The 20,553-nt window shown below is 50.9% G+C and overlaps 1 protein-coding gene across 1 annotated transcript in view; it reads left to right on the top strand.

Annotated features, from left to right (window-relative positions):
* The window catches only part of ITGA11 (integrin subunit alpha 11), a 70,996-nt gene that overhangs the window by 21,902 nt on the left and 28,541 nt on the right, over positions 1-20,553 (top strand). Inside the window, exons 3-11 of the mRNA XM_068143556.1 lie at positions 4,910-5,019; positions 7,939-8,030; positions 8,981-9,095; positions 10,667-10,794; positions 12,332-12,480; positions 13,864-14,008; positions 14,905-15,070; positions 18,106-18,176; positions 19,214-19,358. Of these exons, the coding sequence (XP_067999657.1) occupies positions 4,910-5,019; positions 7,939-8,030; positions 8,981-9,095; positions 10,667-10,794; positions 12,332-12,480; positions 13,864-14,008; positions 14,905-15,070; positions 18,106-18,176; positions 19,214-19,358 (1,121 nt within the window). The remainder of the gene's footprint in view (positions 1-4,909; positions 5,020-7,938; positions 8,031-8,980; positions 9,096-10,666; positions 10,795-12,331; positions 12,481-13,863; positions 14,009-14,904; positions 15,071-18,105; positions 18,177-19,213; positions 19,359-20,553) is intronic.

The raw sequence follows: 20,553 nt of genomic DNA, 5'->3' as shown, positions 1-20,553 counted from the left end.
ATGGACTTGTTTCAAAGGCATGCAGTGACAGGACAAGGGTTAATCATAGATCACAGAGCGAATAGAATAGAATAGAATAGACCAGACTAGACCAGACCAGACCAGTTTGGGAGAAAGCTTTGAGATCATCCAGTCCAACCTATCACCCAACACCATCTAATCAACTAACCCATGGCACCAAGCACCCCATAAAGTCTCCTCCTAAACACCTCCAGTGATGATGACTCCACCACCTCCCTGAGCAGCACATCCCAGTGGCCAATCTCTCTTTCTGGGAAGAACTTCTTCCTAACATCCAGCCTAAAAGGCTGGATGAGACCTTTGAGATCATCAAGTCCAACCACTCACCTAGAGCTCACAATGCCACCACTACTGCTAAGCCACCATCATCACTAAACCACATCCCCCAGCATCACATCCATGTTGCTTTTAAGCACCCTCAGGGATGGTGACTCCACCAGCTCCATGGGCAGCCTGTCCCAGTGCCTGAGAACCATTTCTGGGAAGAATTTTTTCTTAGTATCCAACCTGAACCTCCCCTGGTGCCACTTCAGCCTGTTTCATCTTGTTCTGTCACTTAATGCATGTGAGAAAAGACCAGCCCCCACCTCACTCCAACCTCCTTTCAGGGATCTGTAGAGGGTGATGAGGTCTCCCCTCAGCCTCCTCTTCTGAAGGCTGGCTTCAAACTGGAAGGAGCTCAGTTTAGACTAGACATAAGGAAGAAATTCTTCCCCATAAGGGTCATTAGGAACCGGAAGAGGTTGCCCAGAGAAGCTGTGGAGGCTCCCACCCTGAGAGTCTTCAAAGCCAGGTTGGATTGGTCTTGGAGCAACTTGGTCTAATAGGAGGTGTCCCTACCCATGACAGGGGCTTGGAACTAGATATCTTTAAGGTCCCTTCCAATCCAAACCATTTTAGGACTCTACCATTCCATTTTTTTAAGGCAATAAACCCTTTCAAGCACAGGTTTGAGACCCACAAAGTAAAGAAAGAAGTTTGGAAGCAACCTGTGAGGTAGGGAGCAGAGCATCATCTCTGAGAGGCAGCTTCAGGGAAGGCTTCCAGCATTCCAGCACCTTCCAACCAGCTGGAAAAGCCTGCTCCTGAGCTGCCAAGTTTCCCTGAGAATCTGACAGCTTCAGCTAATTAATCATCTCAGTTTAACTGAAAAGGAAAAAACAATGCCATTGTCTCAGGGAGCCCAAAAGACTCTGCTTTCATGAGCTTCACCACCCCGCTGCACTCACGGCAGCGACTGGAAAGAGTTGAGCTGGGCTTGGAGCTTCCAGCCCTGATGCAGGGATGGGCAGCTGGGGAAGTGGTGGTTTGCCCTCATCATCATCTTGCAGCTGAAAGAGATGCTTTCACCTAAGAACCGCTGCTCCTCAGGAGCTGTTTCATGGGTTGGGTGATAGTATCAGTCTGTGAATGTTCATGAATCAACCAGCAGCTGAATATGAGCCAGCAGTGTGCCCAAGAAAGCCAATGGCATCCTGGCTTGGATTAGAAATGCTGTGTCCAGTAGGAGTAGCCAGGGGAAGTTTAGGATGGAGGTGAGGAGAAAGTTCTTCACTGAGAGAGTCATTCACCATTGGAATGTGCTGCCCAGGGTGGTGGTGGAGTCACCATCCCCAGGGGTGTTCAAGAGGAGATTGGATGTGGCACTTGGTGCCAGGCTTTAGTCATGAGGTCTGTGGTGACAGCTTGGACTTGATGGTCTTGGAGGTCTCTTCCAACCTTGGTGATTCTGTGATTGTCCCCTTGTACTCAGCTCTGTGGAGGTCACACCTGGAGTATTGTGTCCAGTTTGGGGCACCTCAATACAAGAGAGGTGTGGAGGTGCTGGAGCCAGTGCAGAGGAAGGCAAGGAAGCTGGGGAAGGGCCTGGAGAATAAATCTGATGAAGAGTGGCTGAAGGAGCTGGGGCTGTTTAGTTTGGAAAAGAGGAGGCTGAGGGGAGACCTCATTGCTGTCCACAACTATCTGAAGGGACAGTGTAGAGAGGCTGGTGCTGGTCTCTTCTCACAGGAAATTAGTGAAAGAAGAAGAAGGAATGGCCTCAAGCTATGAGGTAGGTTTAGACTGGGCATTAGGGAAAAAATGTTCATGCCAAGAGTGGTCAGGCTTTGGAATGTGCTGCCCAGGGAGGTGGTTGAGTCACCAAGCCTGGATGTGTTTAAAGGTTTGGATGTGGTGCTTGGGGATATGGTTTAGGGTTGAACCTTGCAGAGTAGGATTGTCAGTTGGACTTGGTGATCCTGAGGGTCTTTTCCAACCTGAATGTTTCTGTGATTCTGTAATGGGAAAGCCTCTAATAGAATTCTCTGTGGGGTGAGGATGTGGGACAGGATGGATACATCAAGCTGAAGCTGCTCTGGGAAGTTCATGTTAAATCCTCTTCAGGGTAAACTCCTCTTGAATTAGAAAATCAGGATGTCACCATCTGAGGTGTCTCAGCTGTTATTTCTTTTAATCCTCAAGGTTGTAGGTGTGGTTTTTTCAGCTCTTCCTCCTCTCCTCCCAAGGAACAAGTAATAGGACAAGAGGAAAAGGTCTCAAGCTGCACCAGGGGAGGTTTAGGTTGGATGTGAGGAAAAATTTCTTTCCTGAAAAAGTTGTCAAGCATGAGAAGAGGTTGCCCAGGGAGGTGGTAGTGTCACCATCCCTGGAGATGGCACCTGGGGACATGGTTTAGTGGGCATGGTGGTCGTGGATTGGTGGTTGGAACTGATGATCTTAGAGGTCTTAATGATCCTATGATTCCATATTCCCTATCTTCCACCTCCTCCTCATCTCTGGCCATCAGCATCCATAGTGTAGTAGAGACAGAGGGACACAAGCAAACCCTTGGGACAGAGCAGAGAGAAGGCACCCTACTTCTCTGAGCTTCTGGATGTCCTACTGAGGACATCTCCAGATGGTTATTAGTTCCCCCCTAATAAACCTCCTCATTAGCAGGAAGTATTTCCATATAAGAATCCTTCAGCACTGCTTGGGCTCTGGAGCTTTTAACTTGGCGAGCAATTCTGTTTCACAGTGATGGAATGAAAGGAGGAGTGGTTTGTGCCTTTGTAGAAACACCATTTCTGGCCTAACAGGGACCATCTGTGCCAGCAAGGGTGGCTCTGCCAGCTGCTGGGCAGGCTGGTGAAGAACAAAAGAAATCCTGGGTTTAAGCTGCTGGTCTGCAGAGGTCCTGCTTATCTGGTGGTCCAGGCTTGGGTGGTTGCATCCACAGGTTGGATTTAGCAAGGAGAAGACCCACTGAGCAGGTTTATTTTGGGCTTAACACATTGGGAGCAGAAGACTCCACTAAGTTGTGGCTGGGAGTAGTTTTGAACCAGCCTGGAAGGAATGGTCAGATTCCTCAGGTCCTGCTCAATTCCTTCTCCTTTGGTTGGCTGGTTTTGTACTATTCTGGTCAAGACCACAAGAGAAAAAGTGACAGAAATGGTTGTGATGTGCCAGAGACATCCTGGCTGGTGGCCTGCACCCGTGGTGGTCGCATGTTTCAATCAGCTCCTCTTCGTGTTAAGAGCAGAGATGCCCAATGTCCTCACCCACCACTGAGCTGAGGATTCCAACACATCCTTGCTAGGGAACAGCCCCAGGTTGGGGCAAAACTCCTGGAAATTATTATATTTCCCCCCCCACCCCCTCCAGATTCTTAGTGGGGAAAATCCCCTGAGGATGCCAGTGTGAGTTGGCATCACTGCCAGAACTGAGAGCAGCCCTGTGGGGAAGAACTTGGATGTGCTGGTGGTAGATGCCTCCCATCCCTGGAACCATTCCAGGTCAGGTTGTTTGGGGCTCTGAGCAAACTGCTCTAGTTCCCAATGTTCCTGCTGTCTACAGAGAGGCTGGATCAGATGACCTTGAAAGGTCCCTTCCAACCCAAACCAGTCTGGGTTTTCATGATTCTATAGCAGCTCCTTGCTCCTTGAGGCAGGACATGGATGGAGGAAGAAGCTGGTGGGGACAATCTTGTCACAAACAGGTCCCTACCTGAAGAAGCGGTGAGAAGGGATACCTCCGTGTCCCCGCTCCCTAGGGCCAGCAGAGCTCCCACAGGAGCTCAGATGGATGCTGAAGCTTTAGTTTTGGTGCTGGCCCTGAGCCAAGGTGCTGATGGGGGTCCCTTGCTCCTCTTCCTTCCACCAGATGGTTTCGCAGACCTCGCTGGCTGCCAGACATTCCTTCCCCGCCTTGCATCTGATGGGCATCGGTTCCAAGCAGCAGTGAGTCATCAGCCCTCACTTACTGCTGCTGTCATGGGAAGGGGAAGTTGGAATTATGCTTTTGGTGCTTGCAGCAAGTCAGGAGAACGATGGTGTTCCACCAGAAAAGGACCCCTTCCTGACACCTCCTGACACATGGACTGGGGGTGTGGGCTGTGAATCATTTATTCCCCTGCTGCAGTGGCTGCGGTTTTGTTCCACCACCTCCAACAGGATCCCAGCATGGTACATGATGGAAGGGGCCTCTGGAGATCATCCAGTCCAAGGCCCCTGCTCAAGCAGGGACACCCACAGCAACTTGCACAGCATCACAATGGCCAGGGAGGTTTGGAAGCTCTCCAGAGGAGACTCCACAACCTCTCTGGGCAGCCTGCTCCAGGGCTCCAGCACTCTCACACCAAAGAAGTTTCTTTTCCTGTTCAGATGGAACCTCCTGAGTTCCAGTTTGTGCTTATTGCCCCTTGTCCTGTCACTGGGCATCACTGACAAGAGTCTGGCCCCATCCTCTTGCCCCCCACCCTTTAGCTCCTGCTGAGCACTGAGCAGATCCCCTCTCAGGCTGCTCTTCTCCAGGCTCCACAGCCCCAGGGCTCTCAGCCTTTCCTCCCCACAGAGATGCTCCAGGCCCCTCCCATCCATCCTCACTAACAGACTCCTCTTTCCCACAGGCTGGTGGTGGGAGCTCCCTATGAAACCAATGGCCAGCAGAAGACAGGAGATGTCTACAAGTGCCCAGTGACCAGTGACACCCACAGCAACTGCACCAAACTCAACCTAGGTACTGCACACCCATGGGGCTGCAAGGGGACTTGGGCATTTTCACCATGGGGCTTTTTGTCACTGCTTTGGACTGTAATGATGGACTTTCTGCATTGTCCAGATTGTCCCCAAAAGAGTGAGGACTGCATGTTCTAGGAGGACTTCTGGATAAGGAATAGATAGGATAAGAGGAGAGGCTGAGGGAGCTGGGATTTCTTAGCCTGGAGAAGAGGAGGCTCAGGGGAGACCTTATTGCTGTCTACAACTCCCTGAAGGGAGGTTGTAGCCAGGAGGGGATTAGTCTCTTCTCCCAGGCAACCAGCACCAGAACAAGAGGACACAGTCTCAAGATGTGCCAGGGGAAGTTTAGGCTGGAGGTGAGGAGAAAGTTCTTCCCAGAGAGAGTTGTTAGCCATTGGAATGTGCTGCCCAGGGAGGTGGTGGAGTCACCATCCCTGGAGCTGTTCAAGAGGGGATTGGATGTGACACTTGGTGCCATGGTCTGGTTATGAGGTCTGTGGTGACAGGTTGGACTGGATGATCTCTGAGGTCTCTTCCAACCTTGGTGATTCGGTGATTCTGTTTCAGATGTTTGGTCTTTCTAGTGAGGGTGTTGAGACACTGAACATATCTCAGGGAGGTTGTGAATCCCTGGAGGAGGTCAAGGTCAGGTTGGATGAGGCCTTGAGCAATGTGGGCTAGCAGAAGCTGTCCTTGCCCATGGCAGGGGGTTGGAACTAGGTGGTCTTTGAGGCCCCTTCCAACCCAAACCATTCTAGGATTCTATGTCTCTCCTGGTGCTGAGCTTTGAGCTACATTAGGGTTAAATCAAGCAAATTATTGACTGTAGCTTAAACTGGTTTGTGAAGTGATCAAGAGAGACATCAATCAATAATGGTCCCACCATGGTGGGGGTTGTACTCCTTCTCCAGGGGATGCTCAGGTGATGTGCCCTGCCACACTAGGTTCCCTGGGGGCAGCCAACTGTTGAACATGGTTTAATGGCCATAGTGGTCTTGGGTTGATGGTTGGACTCCATGATCTCAGAGGTCTTTTCCAACAAAAACAATTCTGTGATTCATCCAACCTCCACCCATGGCTTTGTTGTTTGGAGGATTACTACCCCAGACCTCATCACTGCCATCACAGGAGGAGAGAGACCCCAGGGGTGCTCCAGTCCCACAAACATCCCAATCCCACCTCCCTAGATGGAGACAGGGAGATCTTTCTTGAGGTTTCTCAGCCTAGTCCAGCACCAGGTGGATATGCAAGGTAGGGGGGGAACAAGTCCCCTTTGCTGCCCAAAGTAGATCACCCACCAGGCATGTCCTTGTCTTGGTGGGGAATGGGAGAGCTGGGGACTTTCTCATGGTCCTGAGGAGCATGGCTGGGGTTGGGGGCCAGCTCTGGGATGTTTTCAGGCTGGAGCAGCTGGAGGAGAAGCTCTCACTTTATTTTTCATCATTATGAATTGAAGCTATCCTGGGCTTCTACCAGAGCTGATAAGAGTGGAGGAACTTTGGATCATCTGCAATATTTGATTGATTGCCTCCAAATCTTGGGGGGTAGTTTTGAGCATTGATTTCTTTCTTTTTCCTTTGTTTTTGGGGTTTGGTTTGGGGTTTTATTGTTTGTTTCTTTTTGGGTTGGGTTTTTTTTTGGGGGGGGAGGGTTGGTTGTTATTTCCTGAGAGACCATCAAGATTCTTCAAGGAAATAAATCTCTTGTTGGGTTAATTAAGGGGAAAAAAAAAAACAAACAACAAATCAATCTTTGTTCCACTGGAAAGGAGTTTCCATGAGCAAATCCTAGGCTTTTTTTCCCCCCTCTCAATTAACTTGTCTAAACAGCACGAACCCCTGAGGCCATTTGAGTAAAACCAGACATGGAGATGCCCTGGATGGAATGGCAAGCCTGCAGCAGAGATGACCATAGCATGGGGAAGCACAAGATGATGGGGGACCTTTACCATGCTGTGCTGGTGGGGAGCACAAGCTGCTGATGAACAGAAGCTGGCAGGAAGGAAGATGAAGTAGTTGCTGGTGGGGAGCAGGATGCAGGAGCTGCAGTTGTTGGGTACCTGAGTGTAGCAGAGCAGGAGAGGGGGCTGGCAGCACTTGCAGCCAGCATCCTGGAGGATTTAAAAGTGTGATCAATCCCTTTTTAAATCTGAGATGAATGCAAGCAGTGAGGGGAAGCAAGCTCAGGATGAGAGCCAGAGCTGACCCACAGGGATGAAGCAAGGGATTGCTGGAGGCTCAAGGGGTCCCTTGAGCTCCAGACTGTAGGTCTCAATTTAAACCTCAGCAAGAAACTCCTCAAGGCCACAGGCAATGAAGGCAACCACCCCCCCCCCCCCCCCCAGGTTTTACCATTCATTGCCCAATTTTCTTCTTCTCAGACCAAATAGCAAAGTGGGGAGCCCTGGGTGGCAGGGAGCTGTGCTGTCCCCTGCAGTGGAAGGATGGCTGGGTCAGGCAGCATTAATGTCACAGCTCAGATGATTTTGGGGTATGAGCAGAAAGCCAGGACTGCCCCAGGGGCTGTTCCCAGTTTTGGGGCTGTGACATGAGAAACGAAAGCGAAGCACAAAGATAAATCAGCTGCTAAAATGCCTGCTGGCCCAGCAATCAAAGATGAGATGCTAGAGCTGTTCCAGGAGGTTTCTTCCTGATGTCTGACTTCACGAGAGACGTCATCTCTGGCTCCCAGTTGGGTTCCCTAGAAGTCTTCTCTCTGGTTGTGGTATCAAAGAAAACAAACAATTCTTATCTCGCCAGCTGCTTCCAGAGAAAAGCAAAAGCATGAAGCTGGCAGAGACAGCTCCCCTCTGGCGTTCAGCTGCCTCCCCTTTGGCTCCAGAGAAGCCAGGGAGCACCATGGGGCCACGGGCTGGCTGCCCAGCATCCCTGTCCCTAACCACATCCTCTCTCTGCAGGACGGGTGACGCTCTCCAACGTCTCTGAGAGGAAGGACAACATGCGCCTGGGCCTCAGCCTGGCCACCAACCCCAGGGACAACAGCTTTCTGGTGAGGAACCAGGGCCTCAGCACAGCCCAGTCTGCTGGCATGGGGAGCTCTCTGCGTGACCATTAGCATGCAGAAACGGATGCAAGCCTCTGAGCTTGTCAAGGCATCCGGGTGCTGCCCTTTGTGTAAATGCTGTGCACACCACGGGGCTCAGAAACCTCACCTTCCATGGGGAAAAAGATGCCAGAGGGGAGGACAACCTTGAAAAGCAGCAATTAGGAAGTGGAAGGTCTTCACTCAGGTGCTGGAGCAGGTCCAAAGAAGGCCAACAAGGCTGGTGAAGGGACTAGAGCACAACTCTTGTGCAGAGCAGCTGAAGGAGCTGGGGTCGTTCTGCCTGGGGAAAAGGAGGCTGAGGAGAGACCTCCTGGCTCTCTACAGCTCCATGAAAGGAGGTGGGAGCCAGGTGGGGGTTGGCCTCTTCTCCTAAAGAACAATTGATAGAACAAGAGGAAATGGCCTCAAGTTGCCCCAGGGGAGGTTTAGGTTGGACATAAGGAACAATTTCTTCCCTTTGAGGGTTATCAAAGCCTGTACCAGGCTGGCCAGGGCAGTGGTGGGGTCCCCATCCCTGGGGGTTTTCAAAGCCATGGAGATGTGGTGCTGAGGGTCATGTTTTAAAGGTGCCCTGGCAGTGCTGGGTTAACAGTTGGACTGGATGATCTTAAAGGTCTCTTCCAGCCAGAAAGAACCCCAACAACTCCATGATTCACTTTGGTGGTGTTAGGTGGATGGTTGAACTCAATGATCTTAGAGGTCTTTTCCAAACAAAACTTGGCTTTCTATGACTCTGTGATGATTCCATGCTGTGATTTCTATGACTCTGTGATGATTCCATGCTGTGATTTCTATGACTCTGTGATGATTCCATGCTGTGATTTCTATGACTCTGTGATGATTCCACGACTCTAAACTCATGCCTTATGTTTGTTTCCCCCCACCCACCCCAGGCCTGCAGCCCACTCTGGTCCCACGAGTGTGGAAGCTCCTACTACACCACGGGCATGTGCTCCCGGGTCAACTCCAACTTCAGGTTCTCCAAGACAGTGGCTCCAGCTCTGCAGAGTACGAGAAAGAATCTGCCCTGAGGCTCTAACCCTGCCTTTGAAGTCAGAGAGCTTTTCTGGTCCCTAATCTCTTCATTGAGAAATCAAAGCGATGTCAGTGGTTGAGCGAAGGCAAGAGCAGAGGAAATGGTTGCAGGGAAGTGATTCCAAGGGGGTTACGTCCATGGACATCTGGAAAAGGTTTTCCTTTTGACTGACAGCTGGGGGAAAGACAAAATCCACCTTATTCTTCCAAAACCAGGAGTAAAAGTATCCCGAATATTTTATCAGTGCAGCTAGGAAGGCAAAACAGGGAAAGAATTCGGAGCTTGGCTGCCCAGAACAAAGAGCTCATTGACTGAAAGCTGACTATTTTGGCCCAAATTTGTACTTTTGGCTACGTGATTGTACTTTGAGGTATTAAATTGAGCTCCCTGGCTCTTCTGTAGCTGCTCAGAAACTGCAGAAGCCTGGCCTGCACTGTCAGGGCATTGGAACAGGCTGCCCAGGGAGGTGGTGGAGTCACCATGCCTGGAGGGGTTTAAAACCCGCATGGATGTGGTGCTGAGGGACTTGGGTTAGTGGTAGTGGCTCAGCAGCAGTGGTGGCATTGTGAGCTCTAGGTGAGTGGTCTGAGTTGATGATCTCAAAGGTCTCTTTCAACCTCATGATTCTCTGATTCTCTAATCAGGGCTCCCAGAAGGTCCTCACCATTGGGTGCCAGTCCGTTCTTGCAGCACAGAGGAGAGTGTGGGGAGGAAAAGGGACTGGATATTAGGAATAAATTCTTCATGGTGAGGGTGGTGAGACACTGGAACAGGTTGCCCTGGGAGGCTGTGGATGCCCCCTCCCTGGAGGTGTGCAAGGCCAAGTTGAACAATGCCTTGAGCTACCTGCTCTAGTGGGAGGTATCTCTGCCCATAGCAGGGGAGTTGGAACTGGGTGATCTTTGAGGTCCCTTCCAACCCAAACCAGTTTGTGGTTCTGCAGCTTTTCTGCTTCTATTCTAAAATAAAAACAAGAGAGAGAGACAACCCTGAGCAATTTTCCTTGCTGAAAACCAGTCGACTGCATAAATCCTTCACAGCTCATCCTGCTGGGCTCAGCCCTGGGGTCCTCACTGGGGATTTTGGCTGCCTCCTCACTGAGGATTTCCTGGGGAGGGGAGGAAGTGCCCAGCTTGGCTTTGGCCAGTGAGTAGAAGGCAGGGCTGAGGAGTGACTCAGGGCTAAAGCATCACTCTGCGGGAGGGGCAGAGGCTGGGTCCTGCCTGCAGTGGGTCACCCTTTGAAGTATGCAGCTAGATGAGAGAGGATAAAAGTCTGAATGTGAATCAAGAAAGACGCCACTGAGTGTTATTTTTAGAGTGCTCTCCAGTCTTTTCTCGGCAGAGGGGATGCTTGTGGCTTTTCCCCACCTTACTGAAGCTCAGAGGTATTCAGGAAGGACTGAAGTGAGGGTGGGGTGGTATTTTTGTTGTTCTTCCAACAAATCATCACTCCTCACCTGGCTGCAAGGAGTGAAGCCATGAATCTCCTCTTTGCAAGCACTGCCAAGCTCTTTCAGTAACACCCTGCCTGTTTTCCACAGGGTGCCAGACCTACATGGACATCATCATAGTCCTGGATGGATCCAACAGCATATACCCTTGGGTTGAAGTGCAACACTTCCTGATAAACATCTTGAAAAAGTTTTATATTGGCCCTGGACAGATACAAGTAAGGGTCTGCACACAACTCTTGTGTCCCCCCTCCCCAGCCCCTCTTAGGGCCTTTTTCTACATCCCCTTTTCTACCACTGTGCTCTCATTTGGCCTCCAGCTTCTCCTAAACAGTCCTTCAATGTATGGATTGTAAATCTGAGCCCATGGAAAAATTGGCCACATTTAGAGTCTTATGGAGAAACCAGCACCCCACACCCCAACCAGGCATGGGGAGGACAAGTTGCCTGTGAGCCAGCAATGTGCCCTCATGGCCAGCAAGACAAATGATCTCCTGGGGCCTGGGAAGAAGAGTGTGGCCAGCAGGTGGAGGGAGGTTCTCCTCCTACTCCACCCTAGTGAGGCCATAGCTGGAGTGGTGGGTCCAGGTCTGAGTAAAACAGATCAAGAGAGACAGGGAACTGCTGGGCAGAGTCCAGTGGAGGCTATAAGGATGTTGAGGGGACTGCAGGAGGAAAGGCTGAGTGCCCTGGGGCTGTTGAGCCTGGAGAAGAGCAGCCTGAGAGGGGATCTGCTCAGTGCTCAGCAAGAGCTAAAGGGTGGGAGACAAGAGGATGGGGTTGGGATCTTTTCAGTGGTGCCCAGCAACAGGACAAGGGGCAATGGGCACAAAGTAGAACCCAGGAGGTTCCATCTGAAGATGAGGAGAAAGTTCTTTGGTGTGAGGGTGCTGGAGCCTTGGAACAGGCTACCCAGGGAGGTTGTGGAGTCTCCTTCCCTGGAGAGCTTCCAAACCCATCTGGCCATTGTGATTCTGGGCAGCCTGTTGTGGGTTGGACTGGGTGATCTCCAGAGCTCCCTTCCAGCCTCCACAATGTTGAATTCTGTGATAAATTCATATGGAAACAGAGAAGCATTGCCCTGTGTGGAGGCAATTTGCTCCACCTGAGAAGAGCTCTCCTTCCACTTCCTATTAGCCATCATGAGATGATTTGGGCATGGATTTGGACAGGCATACCCTCAACAATTTGCACAAATAACTCCTCACTGGGCCCTGTCTGGAGATGCTCTTGGACCCTAGTGGGTCATACCCTAAGCCTTTATAGTAAGTAAAGAATGAAGTTGTAGTAAGGTGGGGGTCAGGCTCTTCTCCCAGGCAACTTGTGACAAGACGAGAGGGCATGGCCTCAAGCTGCACCAGGGGAGGGTTAGGTTGGATGTTAGGAAGCACTTCCTCATGGAAAGGGGAATTAGACACTGGAATGGGCTGCCCAGGGAGGTGGTGGATTCACCATCCCTGGAGGTGTTTAAGGAAAGGTTGAATGTGGCACTTAGTGACCCGGTCTAGTCGATGTGGTGATGTAAGGTCATAGGGCAGACTCAATGATCTCAGAGGTCTGTTCCAGCCTCAATAATTCTGTGATTCAGTGAAAACTGAGCATTATCAGTGGTGCCACAGAGGGGAAACTGGAGCAAAGGGGGACAAAGGGATTGCTTTTTAATGGTGGTTGCTATTTCATTTGGTTTGTTGCATTGTAGGTGCTTGGTCCGTGGAGGGTTGTTGGTGTCCTTTGTGATACTCCTTTAATCCCTAGGTTGGAGTCGTTCAGTATGGAGAAGATGTTGTCCATGAGTTTCATTTAAATGACTACAGGTCTGTAAAAGATGTGGTAGCAGCTGCCAGTCACATTGAGCAAAGAGGAGGCACAGAAACCAGGACTGCCTATGGGATAGAGTTTGCTCGGTAAAAATTGCTCACCTTCCTCTTCCTCCTGATAACCACTTGGAAATCACCACTGATTTTCCTTCCCTCTCTCCCTCTTCTTCAGATTTCCTCCCTCTCCTCCTCTTTGGGTTTTCTGCTCCCTCTCCTCCTCCTCCTTGGGCTTTTTGCCTCCCTCACCTTCTTCTCCTCCTTGGGGTTTTTGCCTCCCTCTTCTCCTCCTCCTCCTCCTCCTTGGGGTTTTTGCCCTCCTCTCCTCCTCCTAGGGCTTTTTGCCCCCCTCTCCTTCTCCTCGTTGGGGTTTTTGCCTCCCTCTTCTCCTCCTCCTCCTCCTTGGGCTTTTTGCCTCCCTCTCCTCCTCCTCCTCCTTGGGCTTTTTGCCTCCCTCTCCTCCTCCTCCTCCTTGGGCTTTTTGCCTCCCTCTCCTCCTCCTCCTCCTTGGGCTTTTTGCCTCCCTCTCCTCCTCCTCCTTGGGCTTTTTGCCTCCCTCTCCTCCTCCTCCTCCTTGGGCTTTTTGCCTCCCTCTCCTCCTCCTCCTCCTTGGGCTTTTTGCCTCCCTCTCCTCCTCCTCCTCCTTGGGCTTTTTGCCTCCCTCTCCTCCTCCTCCTCCTTGGGCTTTTTGCCTCCCTCTCCTCCTCCTCCTCCTTGGGCTTTTTGCCTCCCTCTCCTCCTCCTCCTTGGGGTGGGGTTTTTGCTTCCCTTTTCCCTCTTCTTTTTCCTCACTGCTCAGAAAGCAGGAGGTTCCACCAGGCTAAAAAAAAAAAAAAAATGCTATTTGCAAAATTAATTAATTAATTTTTAATTGATGCTTCCCAAACAATGCCTTGCTCCATCCTCAGTGGCAGCTGACCCAGAAGGGAGGTGCAGAAGGAGGGATCTGAAAAATCAATCCTCCTTCTGAAAGCACTCAGAGTGGAGCTCTCGGTCCCAGGGTGGAGCTCTCGGTCCCAGGGTGGAGCTCCCGATCCAAAGGGGTGCCTCCAGGTCTCCTCCAGGCACCAGAGCTCTTCTGCTGACCATTTATAGGCCCCCAGGAGCTTGGTACAGCCACAACCCACATCTCCCCTGCTATCTGGAACTTGTATCTGCTCCATGTCCTTTGTTGCCACCCACCCAATCTTCCTGCTGCAGATTTAAGGCATTTTGCCTAATTCAAGCCTCCTCTCCTGCAAGAAGCCAACTCCATGAGGGGGTGGGGGGGGAAATATCCCCTTTGAAAGTCCTAAAACATTTCCTGAGAGCCTTGCAGCCAGCTGCAGCTCCCCCAAGGCCTGGCAGCCCAGCGGAGCCTGCGTGGGGCCGTAGGAGGCCGGGCGGCGGGGCGGAGGCGTTGGCGGCGTGGCGGTGGGGTCCGCGCGGCTCCTGGCGAGGCTGAGCCAGCCCAGGGCATCTCTTCACTTGCAGCTCGGAAGCGTTTCAGAAAGGTGGCCGGAAAGGGGCAAAGAGAGTAATGATTGTAATCACAGATGGAGAGTCGCACGACAGCCCAGACCTGGAGAAGGTGATCGAGGACAGCGAGAAGGACAACGTCACCAGATACGCCGTGGCGGTAAGTGCAGAGGCACCCCCTTGGGACGGGGCGAGGGGTGGTGGTTTATACTCAAAGAGGGAGATTCAGACTGGAGAGAAGGGCTAGAAGTGTTTGACCCTGAGGGTGGTGAGAGCCTGGCCTGGGTTGTCCAGAGAGGGGAGAGAGAATTGGGAGAGAGTGGGGAAATACTGGAACGGGCTGCCCAGAGATGTGGTTGAGGTTCTGTCCCTGGAGATGCTCAAGGTCAGACTTGATGGCACGCTGAGCAGCCTGATCTAGTTGGGGATGTCCCTGCTCACAGCAGGGTGGTTGGACAAGATGATCTTCAAGGGCTCCTTCCAACCTGACGCACTCTGTGATTCTGAGACACCCCATCCCTGGAACCATTCCAGGTTAGGTTGTTTGGGGCTCTGAGCAATCTCCTCTAGTTCCTGATGTCCTTACTGACTGCAGTGAGGGTGGTCTAGGTGATCTTTAAAGGTCCCTTCCCAGCCAAACCAGTCTGGGATTCCATGATTCTATGACCCTTTCAGCAGGAAATAGCTTCAAAAGCTATCCAGAGCTTAGCGGTGCCCTGTGCACTCCTATGCCATGGGACTACCACCTCCACCACTCCCAGTACACTGGGAGAGGTTCTTGTTGCTGGACTGCTATTGAAGGGGCTGGTGGGATGCTTGATTCTGAATCTGATTGACAGAGTAGGCACCACATCTGGGGACAGGAAGGACCCAAATCACATGGGGGGTACCTGGAAGAAATGCAGCAACTCCTTGCCCCTTGGTTTGCGTCCACAATGGGATGTCAGACACCAAGGCTGTTGGGCTCCTTCCATACGGACCTCCCTCAGGAGCTTTGGGACAGCTCTGTCCATCAGATCAACCCCCTTGAGTACTGCATTCCCATTTCAACCCCAGGTGCTGGGTTATTACAACAGAAGGGGAATCAACCCTGAAGCCTTTCTGAACGAGATCAAATTCATAGCGAGCGACCCCGACGACAAGCATTTCTTCAATGTCACAGATGAAGCAGCCCTCAAAGACATTGTGGATGCACTTGGAGAGAGGATTTTTAGCTTGGAAGGTGAGTGATGCTCTTCCTTGACACATCCCAGTCAGTCAGGCTACAGTGTGCTGCTGGAGATGTGGGTCTGGTCCACAATATGCTGAATTCGAACTGGTCATGCAGGGGCTTCCCCTGGTATCTGTTCGATAAAGAGCCTGAAAGTCACACTTTGGAGGTCTTCATACAGGAAGAAATGTCTTGATTTTGAGTGGTTTTCATCCTTCAAGCATCAGGAGCACAGGTCCCATTTCCTCAAAAGGTGACCCTTCCTCTTGTAGGCAGTACAGGTGAAGGGTTACTGCATCCATAGAGGTGAGGGCTGACCTGCTGGAAAGCTCTGTGGAGAAGGACCTGTTGGACAGCAAGGTCACCATGAGCCAGTAATGTGCCCTTGTGGCCAAGAAAACCAATGGTGTCCTGGGGTTCATGAAGGAGAGTGTGGCCAGCATGTGGAGGGAGGTTCTATTGCCCTAGTGAGGCTACAGCTGGAGAACTGTGTCCAGTTCTGGCCTCCCCAGTTCAAGAAACTACTGGAGAGAGTCCAGGGGAGGCTACAAAGATGCTGAGAGGCCTGGAGCACCTCTGTGAGGAGGAGATGTAGAGAGACCTGAGGCTGTTGAGCCTCAAGAAGAAGCCTGAGAAGGAATCTTCTTAATGCTCAGCAAGAGCTAAAAGATGGGGGGGCAAAAGGATGGGGCCAGACTCTTGTCAGTGGTGCCCAGAAACAGGGCAGGCAAGGGGCACAAACTGGAACCCAGGAGGTTCCATTTGAAGATGAGGAGAAACTTCTTTGGTGTGAGGGTGCTGGAGCCCTGGAGCAGGCTGCCCAGAGAGGTTGTGGAGTCTCTTTTTCTCTGGAGAGATTCCAACCCGCCCTTGGCCATTGTGATCCTGGGCAAGCTGCTGTGGGTGCCCTGCTTTAGCAGGGGCTTGAACTTGGACGATCTCTAGAGGTCTCTTCCAACTTCCACCACGCTGGGATTCTGGGATTATCTGCAGAACTGTAGTGGTTTTATCATTCACAGCAAAACCTTTGAAGTTTGGTGTGGGGTTGGTCTGCCTCTATCTGCCCATCAAACTCCATTCAAACCCAGCTGGGCTATAAATAGGCAAAACCCACACACCGACTGCCAGGGACTGCCTGGGGTGGGAGACGTGGCAGGAATGGGAATAATGGGAATAATGGGAGGATTTTTTTGGGGGTTATTGGCTGAAATTAAATACCAGGAAATATTTGTGTTCGGAATGAGAGTGCTTCTGTCCACCCTGTGACAAGGTGGTTGGACTCCAAAACTAAATTTATCTACATTTCATAAGAAAGGATTGACAGAGAAGATGGAGAGCTTTCACTCAAAGCTAAACAGATGAAGGTCTGGAGGAGTTTTGGTCAAACCACCTCACAAACTCCCCACCAATTTGCCAGCTGCCTTGGACCAGCCTTGCTCCAGCACTTCTCTGTGGAAGAAAGCTTCCCTGGATGAGAGGCTTCACCCAGAGAAAAAGAAGAAATATAGAAGAAATTATTTCCTGTGAGGGGGATGAGACTCTGGCCCAGGTTGCCCTAGGGTGGGGAGGGGTGGGAGATGCCCCATCTCTGGAACAACTCCAGGTCAGGTTGTTTGGGGCTCTGAGCAACCTGTTCTAGCTGCAGATGTCCCTGCTGACTGCAGAGAGGTTGGGTTAGATGACCTTGAAAGGTCTCTTCCAACCCAAACCACTTGAAGACTTTATAATCCTGTGAGGAAGGAGCTTGGGGATGTCCCCATCAGTGGTTTGAAACCAACATTAAAATTCTCCAAAGGATTGGAGACAAATTCTTTGACCTGGAGGAGCTGAGTTTGCTTTTGGTGCTCTCCTAGGACCAAGTAGCATCCTAACCATCCTGGCTCCACCAATGTGACTTTTGAGCACCAGCAACAGAGAGTGAAAGGGAGGGAGCCAGATGTGGAGCTTCCAAAATGCCACTCAGCCCAAGGATGGATGGATGGTTGGATGGGATAGATGGACACATGGATAGATCATCAGTCTGGGATTCTTTGATTCATCCATTTGCAGTTATGACACAAAATACTTTAAATCCATGGGTTTGTGTGATCTCAAACCCTGCAAAGGAGAGAACCACATCAGAGCAGAGCTCCCAGTACCTATTAGAGTAGAACTGTAGAATCCCAGACTGTTTTGGGTGGGAAGGAACCTTTAAAGGCCATCTAGTCCAACCCCCTTGCAGTCAGCTGGGACATCTGCAACTAGAGAGGTTGCTCAGAGCCCCAAACAACCTGAACTGGAATGAAATTGAGTAGAATAGAATAGAATAAACCAGGTTGGAAGAGACCTTCAAGATCATCGTGTCCAGCCCATCATCCAATACCATCTAATCAACTAAACCATGGCATCAAGCACCCTAGCAAGACTCCTCCTAAACACCTTCAATGATGGTGACTCCACCACCTCCATGGGCAGCCCATTCCAATGGGCAATCACTCTCTTTATGAAGAATTTCTTCCTAACATCCAGTCTGAACCTCCTCTGGCACAGCTTGAGCCTGTGTCCTCTTGTTCTGGTGCTGGTTGCCTGGGAGAAGAGACCAACCTCCACCTGGCTACAACCTCCTTTCAGGGAGTTGTAGAGAGCAAGAAGGTCTCCCTTGAGCCTCCTTCTCCAGGCCAAGCAACCCCAGCTCCCTCAGCCTCTGCTCATAGGGCTGTGCTCCAAACCCCTCCCCATCTTCGTTGCCCTTCTCTGGACTCGTTCCAGCATCTCAACCTCCTTCCTAAACTGAAGGGCCCAGAGCTGGACACAGCACCTCAAGGTGTGGCTTAACCAGTGCAGTGTACAGGGGCAGAATGACCTCCCTGCTCCTGCTGTAATTTTTGGTGGTTCAGGGAGAAAAAGGCTCATTTGTGGCAACCAAGGTCCTCGGTGCTCCAGGTGGAGTAGAGATGGATGCTGACCCCTTTCTGAGCCAGACACCACTCAGCTCTCCCAGCACATCAAAGCAATCGATGAAATACAAACTTCTGTTAGTTTTTTGTTGTTTTGTTTGTTCTTTTAAGGAACCAACAAGAATGAAATCTCCTTTGGCTTGGAAATGTCCCAAACTGGATTTTCATCACATGTTGTGGAAGTAAGTGATTAAATGTGATGGGACTTCTTGCTCCTGCCTCTGCAAGGACGTGTCTCAGGCTTTTCATCATCACCAGCAGCTGCAGGTGGGGAGAGAAGCATTTGGGGCAAGTTATTAACCACAAAGCTAAATCACTAATACCAGCATCAGGAAGAAAATGCTGCTGGTGCTGATTTATCCCATAGGAAAGGGAGCTGCTGGGAGAACTTCCTGATTAGGACCAGCCTGCCACAGATTCTCTCAGTGCTACAACCTCTTTGAAGGGATGTGCTATGGAGGAAGGTGCTTGGTGGTAGTGGGGAGCAGAGAGTGGTCAGTCTCCTTCCACCCATGGGATCTATGGGCTGGGAAGTCCAAGTAGAAAACCATCTTGGAGTTTTTCTGGGGAGAAAAGACATTGATGGGGTGGAAATGTTGTTCCAGCACGTTTAACTGTCTCCATCTTTCCTTTGGAGAAGGGTCTGCTTCTTTTTTTCTTTCTTTTTCTCTTCTTCTTTCTCTTTTCTCCCTTCTCTTTTTCTCCTCTTCTCCTTCCTTCCTCCTCTCTCCTCTTCTCCTTCCTTCCTCCTCTCTCCTCTTCTCCTTCCTTCCTCCTCTCTCCTCTTCTCCTTCCTTCCTCCTCTCTCCTCTTCTCCTTCCTTCCTCCACTCTCCTCTTCTCCTTCCTTCCTCCTCTCTCCTCTTCTCCTTCCTTCCTCCTCTCTCCTCTTCTCCTTCCTTCCTCCTCTCTCCTCTTCTCCTTCCTTCCTCCTCTCTCCTCTCCTCCTTCCTTCCTCCTCTCTCCTCTCCTCCTTCCTTCCTCCTCTCTCCTCTCCTCCTTCCTTCCTCCTCTCTCCTCTCCTCCTTCCTTCCTCCTCTCTCCTCTCCTCCTTCCTTCCTCCTCTCTCCTCTCCTCCTTCCTTCCTCCTCTCTCCTCTCCTCCTTCCTTCCTCCTCTCTCCTCTTCCATCTCAGCCTCAGTTTGAATCATCTTTGCCCATATGGAGAATTGTCTACATTTGGCAAGAGAACCCCTCAAACTGCTTCTCTTCTTCCACAGGATGGGATCTTACTGGGGGCAGTGGGTGCCTATGACTGGAATGGAGCTGTCCTGAAGGAAACCAACAGTGGGAAGGTCATTCCCCTGAGGGAATCTTATCTCCAGGAGTTCCCTGAAGAGCTGAAAAATCATGGAGCATATTTAGGTGAGAAAGACAAATGAGGGTCTGCTGCCAGGGTGGAATTAATGGTTTTACACTTAATAATAGGAAGCACAAAATACTTCATCAAGCAGCTAATAGCAACCAGCACTCCCAGCACTGGTGGCCCCATTGCTGACTGTTCATGAGCTCACATCATTGCAAGATCTGTGTTGCTCATGTGATCCATGCGCATCCTTCCCTGGGAAGAGTCCAGTGCTGACCACAGTATCCCCCAAGAGGGGATTGTTTCAAAGAACTGTTCAGTTGGAAAAGATCTCCAAGATCATTGAGTCCAACCATCAACCTAAGACCACTATGGCCTTTAAAAGATGCCTCAAAGTGCCATGTCCACACACTTCTTAAATGCCTCCAGGGACCCAAAGTAAGGCAAATGCCCAGGGAAAAGAGCCTACAAACCCCAATAATCCCTGGAGACACTGAAAGTTCAACTGGACATGACCCCAAAGTGACCTGATCCAGCTCCATGGTTGACCACACTTTGAGGTTCTCACAACTTAAGTGGAGCTGGGTTTGAAAAGTAGGAATTTTGCAGTCCCAGGGTGATATTCCCACATGAACCTCAAGCTGCACCAGGGCAGGTTCAGGTTGGATATTAGGAAGAGTTTCTTTCCTGACAGAACAGTCAGGCTTCGGAACAGGCTGCCCAGGGAGGTGGTGGAGTCCCCATCCCTGGAGGTGTTCAAACAAAACCAAGGAGATGTGGCACTTTGTGACATGGTTGAGTGGTCCTGGAGTTGTTGGGTAGAAGGCTGGACTTGACCTTAGAGGTCTTTTCCAGCCTTAATGATTCTATGGCCAAGAGCTACAGCACAGTGTGGAACATGTGGTGGTGATGATCCAAGGGCAGAAATAACCCATCTGGGTGGGAAGGAAGGATTGCTGAGGGTCACTTACTGCCATAAGCTTATTTCCATAAGGACTCCTGAGTGACCATCTTGATGAATTCACAACTTTTATTGGGCTGTGAACACTGACATCAAACACCAGCAAAGTCTGTCACACCTGGTTTGGGACACAGTGTTGCTGGGGGGTCTCCAAGGAGTGGACCAGCAAGTGCTGAAGGCTTGCACCTTGCTAGTGTTTGTTGAACTTGATGTGAGCCATGAAGTAAAACACTATTCAGGCCAAGAACTGGACTTGATGTTGAGGGAAGAAGGATTTTGCACGGGGTATTCTG

Source organism: Melanerpes formicivorus, unplaced genomic scaffold (assembly GCF_026170545.1).
Source record: "Melanerpes formicivorus ecotype bairdi unplaced genomic scaffold, bMelFor1.0.p_v2 SCAF_10, whole genome shotgun sequence".
Classification (NCBI taxonomy): domain Eukaryota; kingdom Metazoa; phylum Chordata; class Aves; order Piciformes; family Picidae; genus Melanerpes; species Melanerpes formicivorus.
Note: the sequence above shows the minus strand (reverse complement) of the source record. Positions and strands in the feature narration are given on the sequence as shown.